This window comes from Caretta caretta, chromosome 1 (genome assembly GCF_965140235.1).
Source record: "Caretta caretta isolate rCarCar2 chromosome 1, rCarCar1.hap1, whole genome shotgun sequence".
Classification (NCBI taxonomy): domain Eukaryota; kingdom Metazoa; phylum Chordata; order Testudines; family Cheloniidae; genus Caretta; species Caretta caretta.
Genome location: NC_134206.1, coordinates 257690125 through 257716096, shown reverse-complemented (window position 1 = coordinate 257716096; position 25972 = coordinate 257690125). Strand labels below are relative to the sequence as shown.

At 44.7% G+C, this 25972-nt stretch overlaps 1 protein-coding gene across 5 annotated transcripts; it reads right to left on the bottom strand.

Annotated features, from left to right (window-relative positions):
* HMGXB4 (HMG-box containing 4) lies at positions 1-20877 on the bottom strand. 5 transcript variants are annotated; one of them, XM_048832656.2, is made up of 11 exons: positions 20660-20877; positions 14564-14669; positions 13739-13887; positions 12462-12540; positions 10179-11170; positions 8656-8737; positions 8056-8120; positions 7639-7744; positions 6933-7102; positions 6087-6209; positions 1-2234 (listed from the first exon to the last, which is right to left on the bottom strand). In XM_048832656.2, exons 2-11 carry the CDS (start codon positions 14592-14594, stop codon positions 2190-2192), a joined length of 1842 nt encoding a protein of 613 aa, XP_048688613.1. In that variant the 5' UTR covers positions 14595-14669; positions 20660-20877; the 3' UTR covers positions 1-2189. The 5 variants fall into 5 exon arrangements, with proteins under 5 accessions (XP_048688613.1, XP_048688597.1, XP_048688605.1 ...); XM_048832640.2 differs by having other exon boundaries at positions 13769-13887; positions 20660-20744; XM_048832648.2 differs by lacking the exons at positions 14564-14669; positions 20660-20877 and adding exons at positions 12957-13080; positions 17644-20449.
* Positions 20878-25972: the final 5095 nt, after the last annotated feature.

Below are 25972 nucleotides of genomic sequence, written 5' to 3'. Positions count from 1 at the left end.
TCCAAATGTTAAAAAAATTATATGTAAGTACAGTACAAAAGTTTCTTTATACAACTGTAATGCAATCTGGACCAAATGGCAAGAAAAATAACAAAAATATAAAAACAGGTCTCAGTCCAAAGTTTCCCCTCTAATACCAAATACCACAAGATACAGATTATACAAATGTTTACAAATTTTAAATAAAAATACAATACATTAGGGTTTGTGTGTGTGGTTGGTTCTTTTTAAAACTCTTCAAGAGTTTGTTATATAGATGGCAAAGCTATAGTTGATTGATCCCCTTATGCTCCTTAGATAGAGATCTGAGTATCTATCACTCACTACAGTGCTCTCCATTGTGGAGAGCTGGAAACACAGTCAGGTGTTTTATGCCATTTCTTAGAATAGAGGGTTTGGTGAGGGTTCAGAAGCCCACTAATATCTCTCTGCTCACCCCTACCTCCCTCAAATGCCGCTTGGGATTAGCCACATATTTTTGAGATGTGTATGCCTAGGTCTGAGGCCTAGGCCCAGATCTTCTATATGCTCTATAAGAGCCTTCTGTTTCACCCACCAGTCCAGCCCTACTGACTGACCAACAAAGCAGCACTGAACTGGGAAGAGAGGAAGCCCTACAAGACAGCATTTACCATGTACGTGCAGCTGGGGAAATACACAGTAGAGGGGATTGGGTGGAAGCTTCCCTCTACACATCCAAGGATTTGCTTAATTGTGACAGATTTAGAGCTCAGCCATATTGAGATACAGCTCACTTCCAACTGCCACGGAAAAGAGAATCCAGAATTCAAAACAGAAGCAAAAGTGTCCTCCTTCTGCTACTTTAAAACCTATAAATTATAAGGGATGGGGAGGCTGGGGCCAGAATAAACAGGTCTCCATTTCAGCTTCCACCCAACATCCCTGGACACACTGTTCTTCAAAAGGGCTTAACATCCTGTTGTTGCTATTCCCTCTTGCAGAGTCTATGCCTGCTACAACAGGAGCAGCTAATTCCTGTAGGGTGGGGGGTGAGCACAGCTGATTCATATTTTCCACAAACGATTGGTGGAGGGAAAGCTATTTTGTTTTTAAATTTTATATATATATATATATACACACACACACACATATATATATACAGAAATATACAGGATAAATTAAAATCTATTACAGATATTGGCAAAAGTTAAATACACCACACATACACACGCACACCTATGTGAGAATCAAATGCTTTCCTGCAGCTCACTTTAGAGGAGAAGGCGCTCAGGTGGGATCTGGCCACCCAACCCATGTTCCACTCAGCAAGAATCTCTTCGATCTTTAACATTAAGCACTGTCTCTAGATAATCCGGCAGCACCAGGATTCCATAACTCTTTTTCAATACTGCTGGTGAAATAGGATCAACACTCTTAGAAACAAAGTCCTCTTCCCACAAAACAGGTACAGATGGGCAGAGGCAGTGCAAGTTTCTCCCACCTATTGCCCTCTCATCCCCATCAGGGTGGTACAGCCCTGATCTGAAGGAATTAAGAGGGTGGTTCATTCTCCTCAGTCCATTCAATCTTTGGCCCTTTTCTGAGGTTGGCATCTAGTGTTGATGATGATGTAGGTACAAGTCCACTAGAAGAGTACAGATTCTTCACCATCTCCACAACTATTTTAACACAAGCTACCAGCCAGTCAGCAGACAGTAACACTAATGACCTGGGAGTTGGAAGAAATGACCTAGAGGTCAAAGCCTCTTTCTTCTGACAGCCATCCAGTCCTCCCCCAAAGCAGTGCATTTCAATAAAGTTAGAAACAGGTGTGGTGATGAGTCCAGCAGTATTGCTTGGTCCAAAATGAACAAGCCTGTGCACTTGTCCATTAACAGACAGTCTGTGCTCAGGCCAATTCCCCAAAAAGGCTTCTTTGAATTTAAGGCTGATATATCAAAAGTTTTATGAACTCCAACCACGCAAAAACCTTCTGACTGGAGAATACATTGAGTAGGTCTCTCCCACCAACAGGAAAGGATTTGCTCAGCTTATGTCACAACTTTTCATAAAATTAATAAAAGTAAAATAGTTACAATCCTATGTATATACTATACAGATATAAAACTTTAAAACCCTACACACGGAGCCCTTAGAGAGTGCCGGTATAGCGCCTATGTACACAAGTTGGTAACGTGGAAGCAGGTTCATCCCAGGGTCCTTTCCTGTCAGAGTCCAGGCATGATGTAGGCGATGTTGTCTAGTGTATTTGACTGGAAAGAGAACATTTAACATTTTTTAAAAGAATCAGTTGTGATTCTAAATCCTACAGAAACAATGCTTCAATGTAACAGAGCTGTGGGATGTGGAGATCCTCATCTTGTCATTCTTTTGGAAGTTACCAGTACTGTTAGCTAACCTTCGGCGTTTTGGAAATATAAGGAGACCTAGCTGAAAGACAGTCTCAGGCGCTGAGAGCACAGTGGGGCACCTGGAGGTAAGGGAAACACTCACAGTGTGTTATAGTGCTTCCTCATCCCACCTGGCCAGTGCTAAGAGCAGTGTAGATGCATTGGGAAGCAATCCATACCCAGCCCACATCCACCAGAGGGAAGCTCAGTGAGGAAGGACCCAACCCAGGGTGATGGAATAGGGGAATCCAGGAGAAATGCCCTGCCTACACAAACTCATGAAAAACTCTGCTAGAATTTGTAATATGAAAGTTGAAAAAAGGAAAATATTTCAGAAATAAGGTGAGAGTGAAAGAAAGTTTGTCTTAGCTCCTGGATTTTCTTTGCAAATGCTGTTGGCAGCCTAAAGGACATTGTTGTGGTCCTCAGCATCTCAGTAAACATGTTCCAGTGACTTCACCTGTAGTGTCTATGACTGCAGCACACCAGTAATTCCAGAGGTGTGGCTGGCTACCCAAAAGAAGCCTCAGACTAGAGCTGTGCGAATAATGGATTTTTCAGTTCTCTGGCAATTCCGGAAAAAAAAAAAAAGGAAAAGAAACTCATTTGGGATGAAGAAAAGGAGTACTTGTGGCACCTTAGAGACTAACAAATTTATTTGAGCATAAGCTTTCGTGAGCTACCCCTCACTTCATCGGATGCATGCAGTGGAATATACAGTGGGGAGATTTTATATACACAAAGAACATGAAACAATGGGTGTTACCATACACACTGTAACGAGAGTGATCAGGTAAGGTGAGCTATTACCAGCAGGGGTGAAAAAAATCTTTTGTAGTGATAATCAAGGTGCACCATTTCCAGCAGCTGACAAGTACGTGTGAGGAACAGTGGGGGGGGGGGGGGGGGAGAGGAATAAATATGGGGAAATAGTTTTACTTTGTATAATGACACATCCACTCCCAACAAAGCCCGTTGCCAACTGTGTCCACATATCTATTCAGGGGGACACCATCATAGGGCCTAATCACATCAGCCACACTATCAGAGGCTCGTTCACCTGCACATCTACCAATGTGATATATGCCATCATGTGGCAGCAATGCCCCTCTGCCATGTACATTGGCCAAACCGGACAGTCTCTACATAAAAGAATAAATGGACACAAATCAGACGTCAAGAATTATAACATTCAGCAACCAGTCGGAGAATACTTCAATCTCTCTGGACACTTGATTACAGACCTAAGAGTGGCAATTCTTCAACAAAAAAACTTCAAAATCAGACTCCAACGAGAGACTGCTGAATTGGAATTAATTTGCAAACTGGACACCATTAAATTAGGCTTGAATAAAGACTGGGAGTGGATGTGTCATTACACAAAGTAAAACTATTTCCCCATGTTTATTCCCCCTCCCCCCGGCTGTTCCTCAGATGTTCTTGTCAACTGCTGGAAATGGCCCACTTTGATTATGGCCCACCACTACAAAAGGTTTTTTTCCTCTCCTGCTGGTAATAGCTCACCTTACCTGATCACTCTCCTTACAGTGTGTATGGTAACACCCATTGTTTCATGTTCTCTGTGTATATAAAATCTCCCCACTGTATTTTCCACTGCATGCATCTGATGAAGTGAGCTGTAGCTCACGAAAGCTTATGCTCAAATAAATTTGTTCATCGCTAAGGTGCCACAAGTACTCCTTTTCTTTTTGCGGATACAGACTAACACGGCTGCTACTCTGAAACCTGTCATTTGGGATGGACTCTAAACAAGCTTTTTCAGAATTTTCAGCAAATAGAAAAAATGTCATTTTCGGTCAAACGAAATATTTCATTCAATCCAAAACAAAATGCTTCATTTCAATGTCAATCATTTTTTAATGTTTGGGATTTTTTAAAATATAAACTTGAAGGATACTTGGAAAAAAGTCATTTCTAACTGAAAAATCAAAGCATTTAGTTTTGAAAATGTCAAAATGAAACATTTTGCCGCTTTCTGGTTTTTTAAAAAAGGAATCATTCAGTAAATTTGCAGAATGTTTTAGTGTTGCCGAATCTGCACCCTTTGCTGAAAAAGTTTTGGCTGATAAATTTCAGGTAGCAATATCTTTGATACACATTCCTGTTAATGCTTGAAGAACGAGGGACTGGAATCTTGGCAGTCTCTTGATCAGTTCTAAATTTAGCAATGCCACCTACTGGCTGAAGAGATAAACAGCACCTTACACGACACACAAACCCTGCCAACTCTAGCTTACTGTGGCGAAAGCACGTTTACTGATGTGGACAAATGTCTAGATAGGAAACTAGCTTGGAACTACCAGACTAATTGCACTTGTGACCAGGTCTGAGCTCACATCTCCAGAAGTGAAAGATTAGTGCCTTAACCTACCTACAGCTCCCTCGTTCTTAACAGAACTAAAAAGAGGTTCCAGTTTCCAGCCCCATCAATGATGTGGAGAGGGAGTGCCAGTGCTCAGAATGCTTTTGGCAAGAGGTATAGGCTGCATTGTCCAACGGTTATATAGCCATGGCTTGAGCTGGCAGCACCTGATTGACATACTAGGCAATGTGCCCATGACCACTGTGGGAGTTTACAGCAGAAGCTGCCACACCTTTTTATTTTTTTTGTTAGAGACCCCTTCCTGTGATGAGTCAGTGTCTGGGCCACCCTCCCAACCAAGATCATTCACATCATGCCCTGGACAATTTGCCTTATCTTCCATTTTCTTCCCAAATATATTTTTTCTCTTCCTTGGCAGATTTGCTTTTCATCTAGTATTTTCTGTGTACTTTACTGGGTATGTTTTCTCTTTTTGATTCCAGTTCCTTCCCTTTCTCTCTTTTTCTCTGCCTTGGTCTTCTCCCCTGCTTGGTGCTGTGACTTCTGTCCCTCTCTCTGCTTTCACGTTCTAACTTTGCATTTGCCACCATGCTGCACTGGTGCTGCAAGTTGCCCACTGCCAAACGAGGGCTCACTATGAAGTGTTGTTTAGGAATGGAGGAGAGAATATGTATCTCTGAACCCAAAAGCTGTAAGTAACAGACCACATGCCTCCCTTGCCTGGAGGAGTTTACTGACATATTTTGAGGTGCCCACCCTCCACATAGGGAATTCTGGTCTTAAGAGTTAACTGCGGGTCACTGGAATGATATTTACACAATTACAGAAAAACTGAATGTGTGTATATATATACCAGCTGGAGAGGGCCTTTTAATTCTTATGCAAACTTGGAGCTTATTAAGATGTCTGGCATGCACAGTTATTTTATTTGCTCCAGATTTACTGTTTCAGTCATTGAGAAACAGGAGCTGCAAGTACTGCAATAAATGGAATAAAGGTTACGTTAAGTTCCCTTGAACTGTTAGCATCTCTGTATCTTTCACTGAAAATCTAATGCACAATATCCTACAGCACATATTATCAGTGAATTCCCCACACATAAATCCTTCCCAAAGTAACCAGGGCTTTGGAGCTGTGCTCCGGCTCCGCTCCAGCTCCAGGCAAAAACCTGCAGCTCCACTGCGCCGGAGCTGCTCCGCGGGCTCCTCTCCAAAGCCCTGATAGTAACAGTGCACTAGCAGAACTATTTATCCACCTGTGTAGCAGTAGAGACTCACCAGTGTCACAAAGACATGCTAGTCAGGACTCCAGCTCTCTTTCCATGGAGACAAATAGGTCTAGAACCGAAATAAGAACAACAAGGAACTCACCAGAACTTGCTTAGGGCAGCCATTCAGCTCAGGTAGTTGTGTGGTCAGGCATGCTAAAGGGCCCAGGGCACAGATAATAGAATCTAGAAGTACTGACAAACTTCCTGATACAGCCACCATCCCCTGGAAATAAGGAAGGAGAAAGGAATTGAATGGGTATAAGTAGTGGAGACTGCAATCCCATCACCATAAAAATCTATTCTCTCAAAGATACCACAAGCTCTCTCTTGGTCTTATCCACCAATCCCACTTCTCTATCTATTGTTTGTATCATAACAAAGCCATGTGATGTACTTCAAACATATATATCACTGACCCAAATAGTTTACAACAGGATCTCAATAGGCAATGTACAAATACAGGAAAAGGGTGGGAAACAACAGAAAACAAAGGCAGAGTACTGGAGTAAATATGTCTTATTAGGGTCACAATTTTTATGATTTTTATCATCTATTGCGATAATAGATACTTAAACCCCAACCCAGAAATAGGAAGCATAGTGAAGAATATTGCCTCTCTGGGCTCAAAGAGCTAAGACTGTAGCTAGGCTTGCCCTAAGGTAACATAATTTTTGGAGCGGGGAATTACTTTTCCACATCCTTCTGTGAAGGAAGAGGTTTTCACCTTTACAGAGGCAGGAGCTACTCCCCTGTACAAAAATCCCAGTTGGGACACTGGGGAAAAGCAGTTCAAATACGTTTTATTTGTGATAAAGCATGCAGGACAGTGGGAGTGAGACTATACTGTTACCCATTAAACCTAATGCAGTTTAGAGTCCAGGTTACACACATGTTATGTTGGGATTACAAATGAGATTCCCTGATTTGGTACTGGCTCTGTACCCACCTCTGTCTCTTGCAGTCGGTGTCCAATGAGACTCAGAGATTCACCCAGCAACTGTAGATGTGCAGCTACATCAATGGGATCTGTATCAGGGGCTTTGGCTGGTGAGGAGGATAACACCACAGTGCTGGAAGGGGACTTCTTATGAGGTGAAAGCATACCTGCTGGGGAAGCTTAAAATAGATGGGGGGAAAAAAATCTTATCATCTCCTCTTTCTTATTCCTTTACTGATAAGTCTGTTTGGATTGTAAGCTCTTTGGAGCTGGGGTCTCTCTCATACTTATGCAAAGCACCAACCCCACTTCTTGACGCTGTATTAATAACTAATATTAATATAGAAGTGGTGGGAGATTCTCTCATTAAACAGATGCTAAACTAACCATACCCTTTGTTTTTGTTAACTCCAGCCTCTAGCACCTACACAAACTTCTCTCCTGTTCCTTCTTGCTTTACATACTCCATCATCAATGTGCTGTATGAATGGTACCATATTTATAGCTTATGGCTGGTCAGAATGCCCTTTTGAAACCTATTAACACCATTCCTCAGTTCTCTACAGGGATCATTTTTGAGTTAGAGAATAATCACACACCAAACTCATGGGGAAGGAGGAGGGAAAGAGCAGAAGGCACTCTCTCTATACCCTAATGCACAGGTCGTACTCTCCCCTTTCCCCAAAGACTAGAGCAAATGGGGTGTGGCTATTACCTTTCACTTTTGGGGCACCCTCTGATGAAGCTGCCTTCCTCTTCACTGTTGTGGCCTCTGCTTTATTCTGCTTATGCTGCAGATATTGAGCTTTCTGCTTCCAAACCTGCACAGAACACGGAAAGAAAAGCAGGATTCAAACCATTAGGCAAACCTGCTGCCAGAATTTGAGAGATGGGGTGACTTTATGGATAGTTGACTGGCTAAGCAAGTCTCACAAGCAGAAACTGGACATTTTTGTTATTATGGGGCTGAGAGCACCCAATTCCCTTACTGCAGGGGGTTGCACATTTATTTGCCATACTTTAACACCCAGGGAACCTACACCGCAAAAGCAAAGCTGGCAGCATGAGAGGATCCAGGCAGCTAATGTAGAGAATTTATTTTACAAAAAAATATATCCAGGGGCATACGTACCAGTTTATCCTTTTCAGGCAGCTGCTTCCACACTTCTGCCAGTTTTTTGCTCAACTCCCCAAAATCTAGGAGGAAAAGGGGAGGTAGCAATAAAATGGGAAAGGTTAATAAAAAAATCAAATATAAAAATCAACAAAGAGAAGACAGTGGAAAGTTTGTATAAATACTGAAAGTTCAGGAAACTGGCCCATGCATATGCTGTTAGTGAAGAGCCTGTATCACAGTTGAACTACCCATACTTGGAGACTATTTCCGATAGTCTCAACCTAAAAGGAACAGGTGGATGCTGGACAAATACACCTCCACTGAGGAACATGTGTATATGGGAGGCTGCACAACATACTATCGGAGACAGTTTCACAGTAAAAGGAAGTTATCCAAATTCACAGTTGGGTTGAAACACCATGATATTAGATCATGGGAGCCTTTCCTTTTCACTTTGCTGCCTCTTATTTAAAGCATCCTGGCAGACTCTTTGCACTCCAACATCAATAGTGGGTGTTGGGACAAAACAAGGATACGCCCTGGTAACCAATCTGACTGGACTATCACAGTGACAGACGTATATGAACAGAAGAAGAGGCTAGGTTATTCTCTTACCTATCCCTGGATGCTCAGCCACAATAGTCACTCGATATTCCTTACAGAACACTTGGTAGGCAGACATGTTCTTCTTCTTTGGCTAATCACAAGGAGAAAAGAAAACAAGGAAGATTTTTAATTATACTGAGACCTATTTAAATTTAAGGATAATCTGTGTTACTCCTGCAAGATCTCTGCCAATACATTTCATTCCTGACCTGAGGCAACCCCTGCTATTCTGGTTCAGGATCAACATCCAGTTCTGCTGACACACCTCAATTTTGACACGCAGCACCACTTCTTATTCCATTCCTAGGGCTATGTCTACCACATGAGCGAGGGGTGCAATTCCCCTGTTAAAGTATACATGCTTGTGCTAGCCATCACTGAGTTAGTGTGAGTATAAATAGCAGCATGGCCTCAGTAGCACAGATAGTGGCAGTGGAGGCATGGCGGAGCTGCGCCAAGTAAACACCAAGCTCGTGGTGTAGATGTGGTCTAGGATGTCACATAGATCTTTCAGTTCAGTCCTGACAAATAGCACCATCTCTTATTCCAGTCCTAGGATTTCTACAGGAGTAAGACACTAGCAGTACAGCAACTGTGGTGGCAGAGGCAGTTGCCAATCTGTGCTCAGTGAAATCCTACATGTAATTTTAGAGCCTATTTTAGTGAGCGAGAGTGGTTATGGGCTGGTTCACTTGGGTTATTCCTGCTTAATTCTTGACACAATCCAGCTACTCTATGTCCAGTCTGTCATCTTTCCCATCAGTATACTGCAGGATGACATTGCTCTGATTACTGCCACACCACTCATACTCTGTCAAAAGTTTTCCCCACTCGCAGTTTTATAAATTAGCCATGGACACCTGATGTCCTAGATTCTCAGCATAGGATGGAACTGGGAATGTGGTCCTTCTACAAGATTAATATCTTATTTTTCTTTCATTTAGGAGATAATGGAAAAATACTTCAACTTCAGCATAGAGTTGTTTTCCCTTGCCATATTTTACCAGATCAGTGGACACTCTGGTCCAGTAGCCTGCCTGGCAGTAACCAGAATCAGATGCTTCAGAAAAAGGTGCGAGAAACCCCAAAATGGGCAATTATGGTATAACTTGTTAAAAGAAGTTTCTTACTTCTCCTTTTAGATAAAGTCTGAGGATGGTTTATGCCCTAAAGCATAGTTGTATATATCACACGATAACTGATGTTTCGCAAAAATGTTTCAACAGTGAAACAATTTATGTTGATACTTAGTTTTTCTTCTTTAGGTTTCAGGGTTAAAAACCATTTGACATGGACAGGATGGCTCATGCCTCTGAGACCTACTGTTTCAGTTTATACTTGATTCAAATTTTGAAGGTTATTTTCATAACAATGAGCACTAGAAATATATTTTTTTTAAACAAAAGCTCAGCTTCTGGAACAAAGGCAATGGTTCTGTGGCTAATTCTGCGGCTAAAATATAGGGCGTCTTATCCAGTGTTACCCAATGTCACAGCGTCTTAGACATCACAATTTCTGCTACCGCTCTTTACCTTTTCTTTATCCTTTTCTGCTTTCTCAGCTTTTTCCTTGTCCTTCTCTTCTTTTTTCTTTTTCTTCTCACTTTGTCCATCAGTGTGGAAAACAGGAGGTGGGGGGGGAGGCACAGGAAGGACAAATGGAGTGCTGGGTGGAGGGGGTGGCGGTGGTGTCACCATAACTTCAGCTACTGCTACAGAGGCAGGGAGTCCAGAACTCTTCTTAGACTTAGAGTGCTTCTTCTCCTTGTGTTTCTCCTTGTCCTTTTTTTTCTTGCTTTTCTTTGACTTCTTCTTCTTCTTGATCTCCCGGTAGGAGTCATCTATCACCAGCTCTCCGGCCTCCAACTCCCCACCAGATGATGAACCTGATTCCAGTGGTGGCTCCATACTTGAAAGGTCATATTCACTCCCATGAGCTTCTGAGAACAGGGAGGTGTCAGGGACAAATCCCTCGGGGATTGGAGGTGGATGTGCGTCTGGCAGTGGCTTGTGCTTCTTCCGAGCAGATTTCAGGAAGCTTTGAAGTTCATGACCCAGGAGGAATGAGCCTTGTTCATCTCGACCTGATTTCTTGGAGGATTTTTTTGCTGCTGCTGGTGGTGAGGAGTATGGGAATGACTCCTCGTCTACTGTGCTGCCCCCCTTCTCTTTAGGTGAAAGGATGAGCTTCATCTTCAAGCCATCAGGCTCACGCAGGGTCAGTGTCTCTGTGTTTACATAGAGTGGCTTCATCTTTTTGGATTTGTGGAAGCTACCATCATCCAGTGCGAGCTCTCCACTGCTACCACTCAGTTTCTTCTTATGGTGCTCCTTCTTGCTCTCTGAATAGCCAGTGGCAGCAAAGGAAGAGAAGGATGATTTTTCAGCTGTCTTTTTTGAGGGCTTGGAGCCCGTGGCAAGGGGTGAGGTGATAGCCTTAAGAAGATCCATGGCCGTGTCAGAAGAGGTTGGGCTTGAGACTGCTCTTTTCTTCTTCTTTGATGGCAACTCCAGAGGTGAAAGGTCTGAAAAAGACCAAAATAAATCAAACTGAGGGGAGACTGTATGTGACATATCTCCTCCTATGCCGGCTTGAAGAAGAGGGGTTCAGAGTTCCACAATATTCCTGGTGCTCAGGGCTAAATGGACACCTTTCTGGCTTAGAGAGAAGTCCTCTGAATCTTGTTGCAAAGGAAGCCTGGCACTAGGCTGGTCACAAGAAACAAGGCTACAGAGAAACAGAAGCTGTGGGCTTCTGTTTAGTTACGAGTATGAACTGTTAGGATAATTCAGTATTCATATTAAACTCAGAGAGCCTGGTTTGACCATCCCATGGCATGAATATATGTGACTGAAAATTCAGAGGAGCCAGTATTACCTTGAGTATTATTAGTATTGTTATTATTTATTATTTGTACTATGGTAGCACCAAGGAGACCCAGTCAAGGACCAGACCCCATTGTGCTAGACACTGCATAACCAGAACAAAAAGAAAGTCCCTATCCCAAAGAGCTTACGATCGAAGAAAATCCATAGCTTGATCTTTCAGAGAGGAAAAACAAGCACAAAAGCCACCTAAAGGGATGTGCAGTATTGCCAACTTCAAGAGATAAAAAATCAGGAGTCGGACCTCCAAAAATCATGAGATTGGCCCCAAAATCACAAGATTTAAAAAAATTATTATATTGAGTTTTTAGGTCAGTCTCTTGATTTTTGCACGCCTGCCCATCCCCAGGGTGTGTGCATGTGTCAATTAGTGTTGCCCGCTCTCCCACATGTACTGGATAAGGGGATTTTGGCCCCTGCTGCAGGAACTCTCATCCCCACATCTGCTCATCTCCTGCCCAGCAATTAATCCTGTCCTCCAGTCCCCATCATCACCACCCCATCACTTCAGGCCCCCTACTCCATGTGACACCTTACTCAGTTCACCCTCCCAGCACTCACCACATCTGCTCAGAGCCTACCATCATGATCTGGAGATAAAACTCTCAAATGTCAGGATTTTTTTTTTCCAGCCAGGCGCCCAGCTCTGAAGGCAGCATCACCGCCAGCAGCAGCAGCACAGAAGCAAGGGTGGCAATACCGCAATCCTCCTACAATAACCTTGAGACCCCCACAGCTACCCTTTGGGTCAGGACCCCTACAGTTACAACACTGTGAAATTTCAGATTTAAATATCTGAAATAATGAAATTTACAATTTTTTAAATACTATGACCGCGAAATTGACCAAAATGGACAATAAATTTGGTAGGGCCCTACTGATCAGCCTTCCTGCCCCATAGCATCAATCCTACATGTTTCCTATTCTCACCTCCGTAGAAGAACTCATCAGAGGAATGCTTCCTCTTCTTCTTATGAGATTCTGTCCCCAAGAAGAAGAGGTCGCTGTCCTGGAATCAGAGAAGAAAAGGAGATGAAAAACCAGTAGGAAACAAAAACAAATTCATACTGGCTCTTGATACAGATAATTCTGGAAACCACTCTTGTCACTAAATGGGCAACCTGCGGCCTGTCAGGGTAATCCGATGGTGGGCCATGAGACAGTTTGTTTACATTGACCATCTGCAGGCACTGCCGCCTGCAGCTCCCAGTGGCCGTGGTTTGCCATTCCCAGCCAATGGGAGCTGTGGGAAGGGCCACAGATTGCCCACCACTGAAATACATTCTCTGTGTATTGACCATTCTGAAGTTTTAAAATGAAGTTTGGGAATTCCATTTGAGTGGTGGAAAATTAAAAAAAAAGAGTAGAAAACAATTTTTTCCACACTTGCAAAGGTCTTAACCCTCCCAATCTTAAACTAGTCACCTCTGGACTGACAATAGGCAGCAGAAATTTCAGCTCAAAGTGGTTACTATCAGGTTTCAGTATTAACACCTCCAGGTGATGAATAGGGCAGTTCATACCTCTCAGAGCTACCATTTCAGGCTGCCTGCAGAATCAAGAGGACAACAGTGCATCACTTTATATTCTGTTCATATTCTGTAAATTATCTATGCAACCATAAGGTCTAGAATTTTGTTTTTTACATGAAAATTTACAATTCCTGCTCTCCCATGCCTCTCAGGGCTGGGGTAGGAACTCCCCACTCATCCATCCTGAGGCCACAAATCACAGATAATAACTGGGCCTGACTACTTCTCAGAATTAATCAATACCACTTTTTGAAGGACTGTATGCTGCCAATGAGTGATGTGAAGCACTCCCTCTGCTTTCCATAGTCCGTCACTGGCCATTTTTACAAAAGGAAAATAGCAAATTCACCCACCCCAATCCCAGCAGAAGATTTTAAGTCAACGTTTCTCAAACTGGGGTCCGCAAGCCATGCTGATCAACTCCTCCCTCTCCTCCCAGCGCCTCGTGCAGGAGGCGCTGGGAGGAAGGGGGAGGAGCAGGGACGGGGCACACTCAGGGGCGGAAAGAGACGGGGAAGAGGAGGGGCTGGGGTGGAGTGGAGGCGGGAAGAGGTGAAGTGGGGGCAGGGCCTGGGGCTGAGTGAGGTTTGGGGGTCTGTGAAAAATTTTAAATCAAAATGGGGGTCCTCGGTTTGCTAAAGTTTGAGAACCGCTGTTTTAAGTGCATTTTCTCACCTTCAACCTTTTCTTTGAGGTATTTCTGACCTGAGCTGCTATTTCCTCCTCTTCCCGCAGCAGATCCTTGTAAGAGCGTTTTTTCTCTCGCTGGGTTCTACCTGCTGCCAGCCCCACGTCGTCAATGCTTCGGTCACCCTCTAAGCACTCTAGCATTTGTGAGTGTGGTGAGAAAGGGAAGGATGAAGATACCCAATTAAGGAACAATGAAAGCAAATTCATTCTGCATAAAATGCAACACAATCACAGAGGCCAAAGTTGAAGCAGACTGATGTACAAAAAAAACCAACCAACCAAGCAAAAAAAAAAAAGAATACTGGGGACTAGGAATTTGTGTGCTGTGCTGCCCCAACTGCAGGGAAAAAGCTCAGTGCTGTACAGTACCCCACAAGAGATCAAGGTTCAATTCCTAGTCTTGGTTTCTTTCTCCCCAGAGACAGAAGGAACTCAGGATGCTGCTGAGACTAAAACCAGGGTCTAGAGATTACTATGTTGCTGTGAAGGAGATTTAAATTCTATCCCCATTCCTGTTCTATGGAGTTGACAGGGACAATAAATGCTGCAAGGGCAGAGTTCAGTAATGAAGGTGTCAGCAGTCTGAAATGCCACCTGTGAAACCCATTTTCTAGTCCCAGTATCTCACTTCCTGACGCCACGAGAGACTTGGAATGCTGCAGAAACCCAGCCTGATGCCCTAGGGCTTTGCATTCTGTACTGCCATGCAGGAGACCGGCTTCCTTTCCCACTCTCTCAACTCCATGGGCTTGCAGGGGCTGTAGAGGGTACCCTTTTTGAACACCCTCACAGATTATGAAGCAGTCATACCTTCTTTTTTCTTGGAGTCATCATAAGCCATGGTGGTCCTGCAGGAGCCTGAGAATGTGTTGCCACGTCTGGGCTCCTTCCCCCGTTCCCGTCTACAGGACAAGGTCTAAGAAACAGAGAATGAGAATAACCCTCCCATAAAGTGGAATCATAATGGAGAAAAGGGAACTTCCCACGGGGAACTGAATGGAGACTCGCAGGAAGAAAGTGGCAGAGGGAAAGCAAGGAAGTGTGCCTCCTTGTCTGCTCTTGCTCACACCTAAGGGATGGGAAGATTGGTAGAAAAAGATCAAACTTCAGGGTAGTTTGCTTTAGCTGATTCACATGTTAAAAGTTTGGAGGGGTTGCTTGATTTTACAGGGAGATAACAAGGATCCCCTCTTCCTCATGAAACCTCAAATTGGTAACATCATGTCATTTATTTCAATAAAATGTAAAACGAGTGACCAAATGGCTTGTTTTAGCTTCCATGTTGACACAAACAATTAAAAATAGAGTTGGTGTTATGACCCCTTCTTGTCAGCATTGTAGCAAAGAGTGGGGTCTTTAAAGAGACAAATGCTAAACCCCTGAATCTTGGATGAAGAATTTGGGGTGGAGAGAGAGAGGACCCCAGCTGGATACCAGTCCTGTGCAATGTCCAATGACCTTAGATCTACTACATTAATTGGAGATTTTGGGGTAGAGGTGTGCATCTTTTCTGAAATTCTTGTATTCCCCCATCCGGCTAGTTTAGCAATTCTGATGCCCAATTTGGGAGATAGGAGAGGAAGTAGAAGGAAAAAGCACTCCCTTTTCCTAGGGATTCTGCAGCACTCCCAGCCTCTGGCAGCTCAGGAAGTTCCATGTCTCTCCTGACTGAGTCATTCTATTAGGGATCCTGGTGCAGGTAAGAGGTTGCACCTTTTGTCATTGTGGAATAGCTGAATTCAGATTATCTCACAGAAAACAACTTGTGTTCTTCAGTCAGAGACCAGCTTCTTGGTAGAAGTGCAACTTTTAAAACCAGGTTATCCTTCCAGGGATTATCCAGTTCTCACCTGGCTGAAGTTACTTTTTTTTCATCTGTGAGTAAGAGACCAAGCAGCCGGTTTTCTGACTGGCTGAGACACAAACATGACACCATACTGGCGTTAAGAGTTTAAACTCTTTGGGGTAGGGAACTTGTCTTGTGTGTGTTTTGTAAAGCTCTCCATATACCTACAGCCTTTAGAAACAAGTGTTGACACTATAATATAAATATGTATTCATGCTTTACTGGTTTCCAAACAAAAAACAAACCTACCACCACTCTACACCCACCACTACCACCCCAACTAAGTAGGAAACATTTTTGTTACAATTCACATGGGGTAGAGGTTAATCAGCATTCATTTAAATATTTTAAAAAAATCATCCACCACAGAAATTTTAAAAACCCTCAATATTACAAAAATGTGTACAATGCCATTGGCAGACATGGCATAAGAACTAAAGAACTGCCATACCGTGTCAGACCAAAGGTCCATCTAGCCCAGTATCCTGTCTTCCAAGAGTGGCCAATGCCAGATGCCCCAGAGTGAATGAACAGAACAGGCAATCATCAAGTGATCCTTTCACTGTCGCTCATTCCCAGATCTGGCAAACAGGGAGACTAGGGACACCATCCCTGCCCATCCTGGCTAACAGCCATTGATGGACCTATCCTCCATGAATTTATCTAGTTCTTTCTTGAACCCTGTTATAGTCTTGGTCTTCACAACATCCTCTGGCAAGAGTTCCACAGGTTGACTGTGCATTGTGTGAAGAAATACTTCCTTTTTGTTTTAAACCTACAGCCTATTAATTTCATTTGGTGACCTCTAGTTCTTGTGTTATGAGGAGTAAATAACACATCCTTATTTACTTTCTTCACACCAGTCATGATTTTATAGACCTCAATCATATGCCTCCTTAGTTGTCTCTTTTCCAATCTGAATAGTCTCAGTCTTATTAATCTCTCCTCATACAGAAGTCATTCCATACCCCTAATAATTTCTGTTGCCCTTTTCTGTACCTTTTCCAATTCCAATGTATCTTTTTAAAGAGGGGAGTGACCAGATCTGCACGCAGTATTCAAGATGTGGGCATACCATGGATTTATATAGAGGCAATATGATATTTTTTCGTCTTATTATCTATCCCTTTCTTAATGATGCCCAATATTCTCTTGACTTTTTTGACTGCTGCTGCACATTGAGTGGATGTTTTCAGAGAACTGTCCACAATGACTCCAAGATCTCTTTCTTGAGTGGTAACAGCTAAATCAGACCCCATCATTTTATACATATAGTTGGGATTATGTTTTCCAATGTGCATTATTTTGCATTTATCAACACTGAATTTCATCTGCCATTTTGTTGCCCACTCACCTAGTTTTAAGAGATCCTTTTGTAGTTCTTCGCAGTCTGCCTGGGACTTAACTGTCTTGACAGTTTTGTATCATCTGCAAATTTTGCCACCTCACTGTTTACCCCTTTTTCTGGATCATTTATGAATATGTTGAATAGGATTGGTCCCAGTGCAGACCCCTGGGGGACACCACTATTTACTTCTCTCCATTCTGAAAACCGACCATTTATTCCTACCCTTCGTTTTCTATCTTTTAACCAGTTACCAATCCATGAGAGGACCTTCCCTCTTATCCCATGACATCTTACTTAGCTTGAGAGCCATTGGTGAGGGACCTTGTCAAAGGATTTCTGAAAATCTAAGTACACTATATCCACTGGATTTCCTTTGTCCACATGCTTGTTGACCCCCTCAAAGAATTCTATTACATTGGTGAGGCATGATTTCCCTTTACAAAAAACATGTTGACTCTTCCCCCAACAAATTATGTTCATCTATGTGTCTGACAATTTTGTTCTTTACTATAGTTTCAACCAATTTGCCCGGTACTGAAGTCAGGTTTACCGGCCTGTAATTGCTGGGATCACCTCTGGAGCCTTTTTAAAAACTGGCGTCACATTAGCTATCCTCCAGTCATTTGGTACAGAAGCTGATTTAAATGATAGGTTACAGATTACAGTTAGTAGTCTTGCAATTTCACATTTGAATACCTTTAGAACTCTTGAGTGAATGCCATCTGGTCCAGGTGACTTATTACTGTTTAGTTTATCAATTTGTTCCAAAACCTCCTCTGGTGACACCTCACTCAGGGACAGTTCCTCAGATTTGTCACCTAAAAAAAATGGCTCGGGTTTGGGAATCTCCCTCACATCCTCAGCTGTGAAGACCAATGCAAAGAATTAATTTTGTTTCTCCGCAATGGCCTTATCGTCCTTGAGTACTCCTTTAGCACCTCGATCGCCCAGCAGCCCCACTGATTTTTTAGCAGGCTTCCTGCTTCTGATGTACTTAAAAATGTTTTTTTCTGTTATTTTTTGTCTTTGGCAAATGAAGTGTAAAAATATAATTAAGTAGACCAAAAAAGAATTTGAAGAACAGCTAGCCAGAGTTTATGCTCCTTTCTATTTTCCTCACTAGGATTTAACTTCCACTTTTTAAAGGATGCCTTTTTGATTCTGTCATAAATATAAAGGGAAGGGTAACCACCTTTCTGTATACAGTGCTATAACATCCCACCTGGCCAGAAGCAACATCCTGTTACTTGTAAAGGGTTAAGAAGCTCAGCTAACTTGGCTGGCACCTGACCCAAAGGACCAATAGGGGGACAAGATACTTTCAAATCTTGGGGAGGGGGGCGGGGAAAGGCTTTTTTGTACTCTTTGTTTGCATGGTTGTTCTCTCTTGGGACTGAGAGAGGCCAGACAGAAATCCATCTTCTCTAACCCATCCCAATCCAAGTCTCCAATATTGCAACCAGTATAGGTAAGCCAGGCAAGGCGGATTAGTTTATCTTTTGTTTTATGTAAATTGTCCCTGTGTTAAGAGGAAGGTTTATTCCTGTTTTCTGTATCTTTAAGGTTTTGCCCAGAGGGGGATCCTCTGTGTTTTGAATCTGAATACCCTGTAAAATATTTTTCAGCCTGATTTTACAGAAATGATTTTTACCTTTATTTTTAATAAAATCCTTCTTTTAAGAACCTGACTGATTTTTCCATTGTTCCAAAATCCAGGGGTTTGGGTCCTTGATGATTTTGTAACAAATTGGTTAGGATACTATTCTCAAGCCTCCCCAGGAAAGGGGGTGTGTAGGACTTGGGGGGATATTTTGGGGGAAGACGTCTCCAAGTGGTCTCTCTCCCTGTTCTTTGTTTAAAACGCTTGGTGGTGGCAGCATACTGTTCACGGAAAAGGCAGTTTGTATCTTGGGGAAGATTTTAACCTAAGCTGGTAAAAATAAGCTTAGGGGGTCTTTCATGCAGATCCCCACATCTGTACCCTAGAGTTCAGAGTGGGGAAGGAACCCTAACAGCCTCTCACTGCTTCTTTTACTTTGTTGTTTAGCCACAGTGGCACTTTTTTGGTTCTCTTTTTAATGTGGGGTATACATTTAAGTTGAGCCTCTATTATGGTGTCTTTAAAAAGTTTCCATGCAGCTTGCAGGGATTTCACTTTTTGCGCAGTACCTTTTAATCTGTTTCACTCACTTCCTCATTTTTGAGTAGTCCCCCTTTCTGAAATTAAATGCTAGTGTTGGGCTGCTGTGGTGTTTTCCCCACCACAGGGATGTTAAATTTAATTATATCATGGTCCCTATTACCAAGCGATCCAGCTATATACACCTCTTGGACCAGATCCTGTGCTCCGCTTAGGACTAAATCAAGAATTTCTTCTCCCCTTGTGGGTTCCAGGACTGCTCCAAGAAGCAGTCATTTAAGGTGTCAAGAAACTTTATCTCTGCATCCCATCCTGAGGTGACATGTACCCAGTCAATATGGGGATGGTTGAAATCCCCCATTATTATTGAATTTTTTATTTTAATAGCCTCTCTAATCTCTCTGAGCATTTCACAGTCACTATCACCATCCTGGTCAGGTGGTGGGTAATATATCCCTACTGCTATATTCTTGGCATTTCACACAAAGAATTTATTGAACACCACAGCACAGCCCTTTACAGAAAAATAAAAATAAGACAGATCCTTTCCGCACAATGAGCTTACAAGGTTAAGGGCCACATCTTGCAAACACTACAAGGCACCATGTTTATTTCTGTGATCTGTCCCACTGACTTCAATGGGACCACTCATAATAGTAGGCATTATACTTGATGGTAAATGTTTATAGGATCAGCACCTAACATAGATACAGCTTGTCAAGAGACAACAGAGTCGGTGGGGTGTGATGGGAAAGATGAGGGTAACACCAAGCGGAAACAGATTTGTGTACGGTTATGCACATACCTTATTAGTCCCATTAGAGAAAGGAAGAGACAAGAGTAGAGCTTAGAAGACAAGGTCCCTGCCCAGAAGGGCTCACAAACTAAGCCCCTGACCCTGCAAAGCACGTGCTTAACTTTATGTACAAGCAGTCCTATGGACTTTGATGGGACACGCACACGTAGTGCTGAAGGTGCGTTAGCAGGACGGGGGCCTTGGGTCCCTATTCTCCAAACCTTTCCCATGCGAAGAGTCCAACTGAAGCCCACCTGTGTGACCGAGGACCTAAGGGCTGCAGCACCAGGCCCTCACTCAGACAACGCAATGAACTCACAGCAGCCCATGGGGAAGGAGGATAACGGTGTAAGGAACAACGAGGACAACAGAAGCCTCCGGGGCACCACCCTGCCCTAGGCAGAGCCCGGGACCGTCTCTCCCTTCCCGGGCAGCTGTGTGCGTGCTGTGCCCCTGTGGCTGGCCCAGCAGCGGTGGGTGCTCCAGGGCGCCGATGGCCTTGCAGGATTCCTGCCATTAGCACGGTTTCAGTGGCCCGGTGCAGAGACCCGGGGCTATCAGCGCAGCCATCCGCCCAGCCAGTGCCCCCTACACTTCGGTGGGGCGCACGGTCACCGAGCCCGCGCGCGCGCCCCCTGCCGGCAACCCTCGCACTTGCCCCCAGCGCGGCGCCCCGCCCCGCCGGGGCTTCGCGCGCGCGCCCCGCTCGCTTTCCCGCCTCCTCCATTTGAACCCGCCCGGCCGCTTCACCGCCCCCTGCCCGCGTCTCCTCTCACCCCGGCGGGCTCCAGCCTCGCTCCAGCCCGCGGCTCTGCCCCTAGAGCAGGCCCCGGGGTCCCCCGCGGCGGCGGCGGCGGCCCAGGCCGGAGGCGGGAGCAGCCTGCCGCGCGGCGGCCCCGCTCAGGGGAGAGGGGGCTCCGCGGAGCCTTCACTCTGGTCCGCCGCTTCCCGCCTCGCCTCCGCCGCTGCCTGCGGCCGCCATCTTCGAATGGGAAAAGAGACACCCACCCGGCGCCCAGGGAGAACCAGCCGAGCGCCGAGCGCCTCCGACGCAGGAGGCAGGCAGGGCGCTCGGCCTGTAGCGGAACGCCGAGCCGATCGATCGCCAGGCGCTGGGCCGCGGCTGGAGGCCTCGGGCTCAGTCGAAGAGAGAGAGGGTGGAGCGCAGCTGGGCCCTCGCCTTGTGTCAACCCCCCCTCTCCTGCCCAGGGCTGGTGCTTCACCTGATGTACTCACACCCCCCCCCCCCCATCAGCTCCTGGTCCATCATCGAGAGCAGGGCTTCTCAACCTTTTTCTTTCTGAGCCCCCCCTGCTGTAGAAACTTTAGGGCCCAGCTGGGCCACAGCTGTTTTTCTGCATACAAAAGGCAGGGCCAGCATTGGGAGGTAGCAAGCAAGGCGATTGCCTGGGGCCCCACGCCACAGTGGGCCCTGTGAAGCGAAGGTGCTTCGGCTTCAGACCTGGGTGATGGGGCTTGGAGCCCCAGGCTTCAGCCCCACGCCGTGGGGCTTTGGCTTTCTGCTCTGGGCCACAGTAAGTCTAATGTTGGCCCTGCTTGGTGGACCCCCTGCAACCTGCTCAGGGCTTGCCAGTGGGCCCCGGACCTTTGGTTGAGAGCCACTGACCTAGTGTACACACACTCTTCCCCTCCACATATCTCCTGGTTCATTAGCTAGTGTACATGCTGCCCCCCCAGCTCCTGGTCCATCACCTAGTGTACACACACACTCTGCCACCAACAGCTCCTGGTCCATCACCTAGCATACACACACTGCCCCCCCGCAATATTGTCTGGTCCATTCTCTGGTGTACATACCTCTCCCAGCCCTGGGTCCTGGTCCATAACCTACTTACATCTGTCTCTCTCACACACACGCACACATCCCCCCACCCCGTCCCGGTTCATCACCCAGTCTACATGCACCACCTCAGCTCTGTTCGCTGTTATTCCCTCCTTTTCTCCAAACTCAAGACTGCAAGGCCTCCACCCATCCCTCTTTTGAGGCAGGTGAGTGTCCACAGAGTTGTTCCTTTGTGCAGTGCATATTAGTTGCTGGCCAGGCGGGGCTCCTGCTACATTAACGCTGCCTTAGGATGTTGATCAGAAGCCAGCACTACTTAAAAATGGTTCTAATCACAGCAGAGAGGAGGTCCCACATACAGCTCCTCCAGGATCCCATCAATACTCATTTGCCCCTTAGAAAGCTACAAACACTTGGCCAAGCTTCACATTCAAAACCTCTGCATGAGAGTGCATGATACTAGTCATCTCCTACTCAGAACACTTGTCCTAGCAGGAAAAGCATACCCTCCCAGGCTCTCCTACCAGAGCCTCATATAGCAATTTCCTCTAATTCTTACCTCCACCCTCATTTTCTCTAAGCAGTCCTGCAGCCTTCCTTTATATAGCTGCCAGCAGGCAGTCACATGATGATACTTACTCAGAGACCTTCTTGATCATGTGCTCTGTCCAGAGACTACAATTCCCAGCAAACCTTGAGATTAAAGAGGCTATATCCTATATAGACATGCTGGATGTACCTGTATTTACAGACCAGCACTGTATTAGTCACCCTTTTAGGTTCTAATCTAAGCACGTTATTATTTATTTGTATTACGATAGTGTCTAGAGATCAGGGGTCTTACTGTATTACACTATTCAAACACATAGTAAGAGGTTTCAGAGTAACAGCCTTGTTAGTCTGTATTCACAAAAAGAAAAGGAGTACTTGTGGCACCTTAAAGACTAACCAATTTATCTGAGCATAAGCTTTCGTGAGCTACAGCTCACTTCATCAGATGCATATTGTGGAAAGTGTAGAAGATCTTTTTATACACACAAAGTATCCATGTACATTGGTCAAACTGGACAGTCTCTATGTAAAAGAATAAATGGACACAAATCAGATGTCAAGAATTATAACATTCATAAACCAGTCGGAGAACACTTCGATCTCTCTGGTCACGCGATTACAGACAGGAAAGTTGCAATATTACAACAAAAAAACTTCAAATCCAGACTCCAGCGAGAGACTGCTGAATTGGAATTCATTTGCAAATTGGATACAATTAACTTAGGCTTGAATAGAGACTGGGAGTGGCTAAGTCATTATGCAAGGTAACCTATTTCCCCTTGTTTTTTCCTACCCCCCCCCCCCGACGTTCTTGTTAAATCCTGGATTTGTGCTGGAAATGGCCCACCTTGATTATCATACACATTGTAAGGAGAGTGGTCACTTTAGATAAGCTATTACCAACAGGAGAGTGGGTTTGTGTGGGGGGGTGGGGGTGGGGAAGAGAAAACCTGGATTTGTGCTGGAAATGGCCCACCTTGATTATCATACACATTGTAAGGAGAGTGATCACTTTAGATAAGCTATTACCAGCAGGAGAGTGGGGTGGGGGGAGGTATTTTTTCATGCTTTGTATGTATAAAAAGATCTTCTACACTTTCCACAGTATGCATCCGATGAAGTGAGCTGTAGCATTGTGCAGTGGCACAGAATTCCATCAGAAGGAAAGCATGTACATAATTTTCCTCATCTGAACCTGAGTGGTCCCACTGAAGTGGTTGCAGAATCGGGGCCTTAATCTGTATTAATTCAGATGTTCTCATACACATGAATATTGTGACCTGAGCCCACTTGTAAGTGAAGGCCTCTCTCTAAAAATGCTGCAGTCCCTCCAACCCCTACCACAGAGAGGGGTGAAGACCTTTTTAGATTTTGCTCATTGACATCTCCTAATGTGGTAAAAGCAGCTTCAGTGGTGTTCCTGTCCATCCGTTCATGACCAGTGTAGTGTCTTTCTCATTGGGGCTGAATTCCAGCACCCATTGCCACCCTTGTAGCCACCCCGGGGATGAGTTGGTCCAGGGTAGTATTTTACCAATGAGCAAACCTGTGTCAAGGTAGATGCTTTATTATGAACAGAACTATGTATTACTACCCTGTGTAACTGCAGTCTGCAACTGCCCTGTCCTGCGGTTCTTTATTTCTGCCCCAGCAGGAAGTGTCATCGGAAGCCAAAGACTGCATCTAGAGTTTACAGGAATTTGTGGCATCTCTACACTTCCTGAAGGACTCACTCTATAGCACTTCTCCACTATTTTTAGATTCCCCTTTTAAAATTTCCATACTGAACTAAAATGCCAATATATTAAGCTATAGAACTTACTATAGCAAATACGATAACTGACAACTCTTCAGGTTGCTTAAACACAACCCTACCATGTCTTGATCAGTATCTTAGGTCATTTCAGCAATCTTCCCAATCTGATGTATTGCAAAATGTCTCTAGTCAAATCCTTGTCTGCAACAGACTGTTCAACCTCATGGTCAATTACAGGGTCCAAGCTGTCAGGTGTCTTGAGCAGATGCTTATGATTCATAGATTCATAGATTCATAGATATTTAGGCCAGAAGGGACCATTATGATCATCTAGTCTGACCTCCTGCACAATGCAGGCCACAGAATTTCACCCACCACTCCTAAAAAAGACCTCACACCTATATCTGTGCTATTGAAGTCCTCAAATTGTAGTTTGAAGACCTCAAGGAGCAGAGAATCCTCCAGCAAGTGACCCGTGCCCCATGCTACAGAGGAAGGCGAAAAACCTCCAGGGCCTTCCAATCTGCCCTGGAGGAAAATTCCTTCCCGACCCCAAATATGGCGATCAGCTAAACCCTGAGCATATGGGCAAGATTCATCAGCCAGATACTACAGAAAATTCTTTCCCGGGTAACTTGGATCTTACCCCATCTAAAAACCCATCACAGGCCATTGGGCCTATTTACCATGAATATTTAATTACCAAAACCATGTTATCCCATCATACCATCTCCTCCATAAACTTATCGAGTTTAATCTTAAAGCAAGATAGATCTTTTGCCCCCACTACTTCCCTCGGAAGGCTATTCCAAAACTTCACTCCTCTGATGGTTAGAAACCTTCATCTAATTTCTAATTAAATTTCCTAGTGGCCAGTTTATATCCATTTGATTCCTTCGTAAGATTTTGCCTTTGTCACAGTTTCAGGGTTACTGCACCTGTATTCTCCCTCTCTGTTCCTCTCCAGGAGTGCCCAGTCATGCCTCAGAATTCCAGCCTCACCTGTCTCTGGGCAGGGACACTTGTCCCACTCCCTTCTGACTGGAGGTTTTAAGGCTGCACAGCTCCTGCCATGCACTGTGAACTCCTCAGAAAACCAGTCTGCCTAAAGGTCAGCACCTGGGTTGTGCTTTCTCTCCAAGGGCTACTACTGGGGGAATTCTGCACCACTGCATGTGCACAGAATTCATGTCCCCTGCAGATTTCTTTGCTTCCCCACAGAAAAATGACTTTCTGACAAGGAAGCAAAGGGAAACCGCAAGAGCAGTCACACACCACTCCCTACCAGTGCAGGTACATTGTTTCAGGCATCCGGAGCAGGTAAATCACCCCAGGGCTGGGGACACCCCAGGCAGTGGGTCCTACCCTGAGCCGGGATCAGCTGCTAGTCCCAGCTGGGCTCAAGGCAGGAAAAGACGGGACTTCCTCTTTCCCTGCAAGGAGTGGCGGGGGCTGTGTCAGACCCACCCCCAAAAACCTCCCCCAGCTGCAGGAAGTTCAACATCCTCCCCTGCTTCCTGCCCCATCACACCTCAGCTGTTGAGGGGAGGGGTCACTGTATGGGGAGCTGCTTCCCCATCCTCCCAAACCCTGTGCATCTGGACCTTCCATACCCAGACAGCCCTGCCAAGCCTCACCCCATACACCCAGAACCCGCCCAGCACTCTGTGACGTTACATCCCATAGCCTTTATGGAAATATGCTTATGATATGGATATGGCATAACTGAGATATATTTTATGCAAGATGGGACTTGTAAGGTATCATTGGAAAGGTTATGATTTACTGAATGTGATTATCCAGTTTGTATGCATGTATCATTTCTGCATCTAAAGTTAGGAATATTGACTATGTAACAATTACAACTGTGTGTGCATTTGGGAGACACCCACCAGACAACAGGCCATCAGCTTTGGTGGGCCATTGGGAAGAAACAATAAGACTTTGAAGATACTAATCTCTCTCCTTCCTGAGAGG

What these genes read in the sequence shown, in the direction of transcription:
- HMGXB4 (XM_048832656.2), bottom strand. Translation starts at nt 14,594, where the DNA reads ATGGCTTATGATGACTCCAAGAAAAAAGAAG. An exon ending in CAGAAAAGGATAAAGAAAAG is followed by an intron (nt 8,738 to 10,178) that starts GTAAAGAGCGGT and finishes CCTTGTGATTAG; the next exon opens with CCAAAGAAGAAGAACATGTC. An exon ending in GCTGCCCTAAGCAAGTTCTG is followed by an intron (nt 2,235 to 6,086) that starts GTGAGTTCCTTG and finishes TTCTCTTTCCAG; the next exon opens with TCAAATACACTAGACAACAT.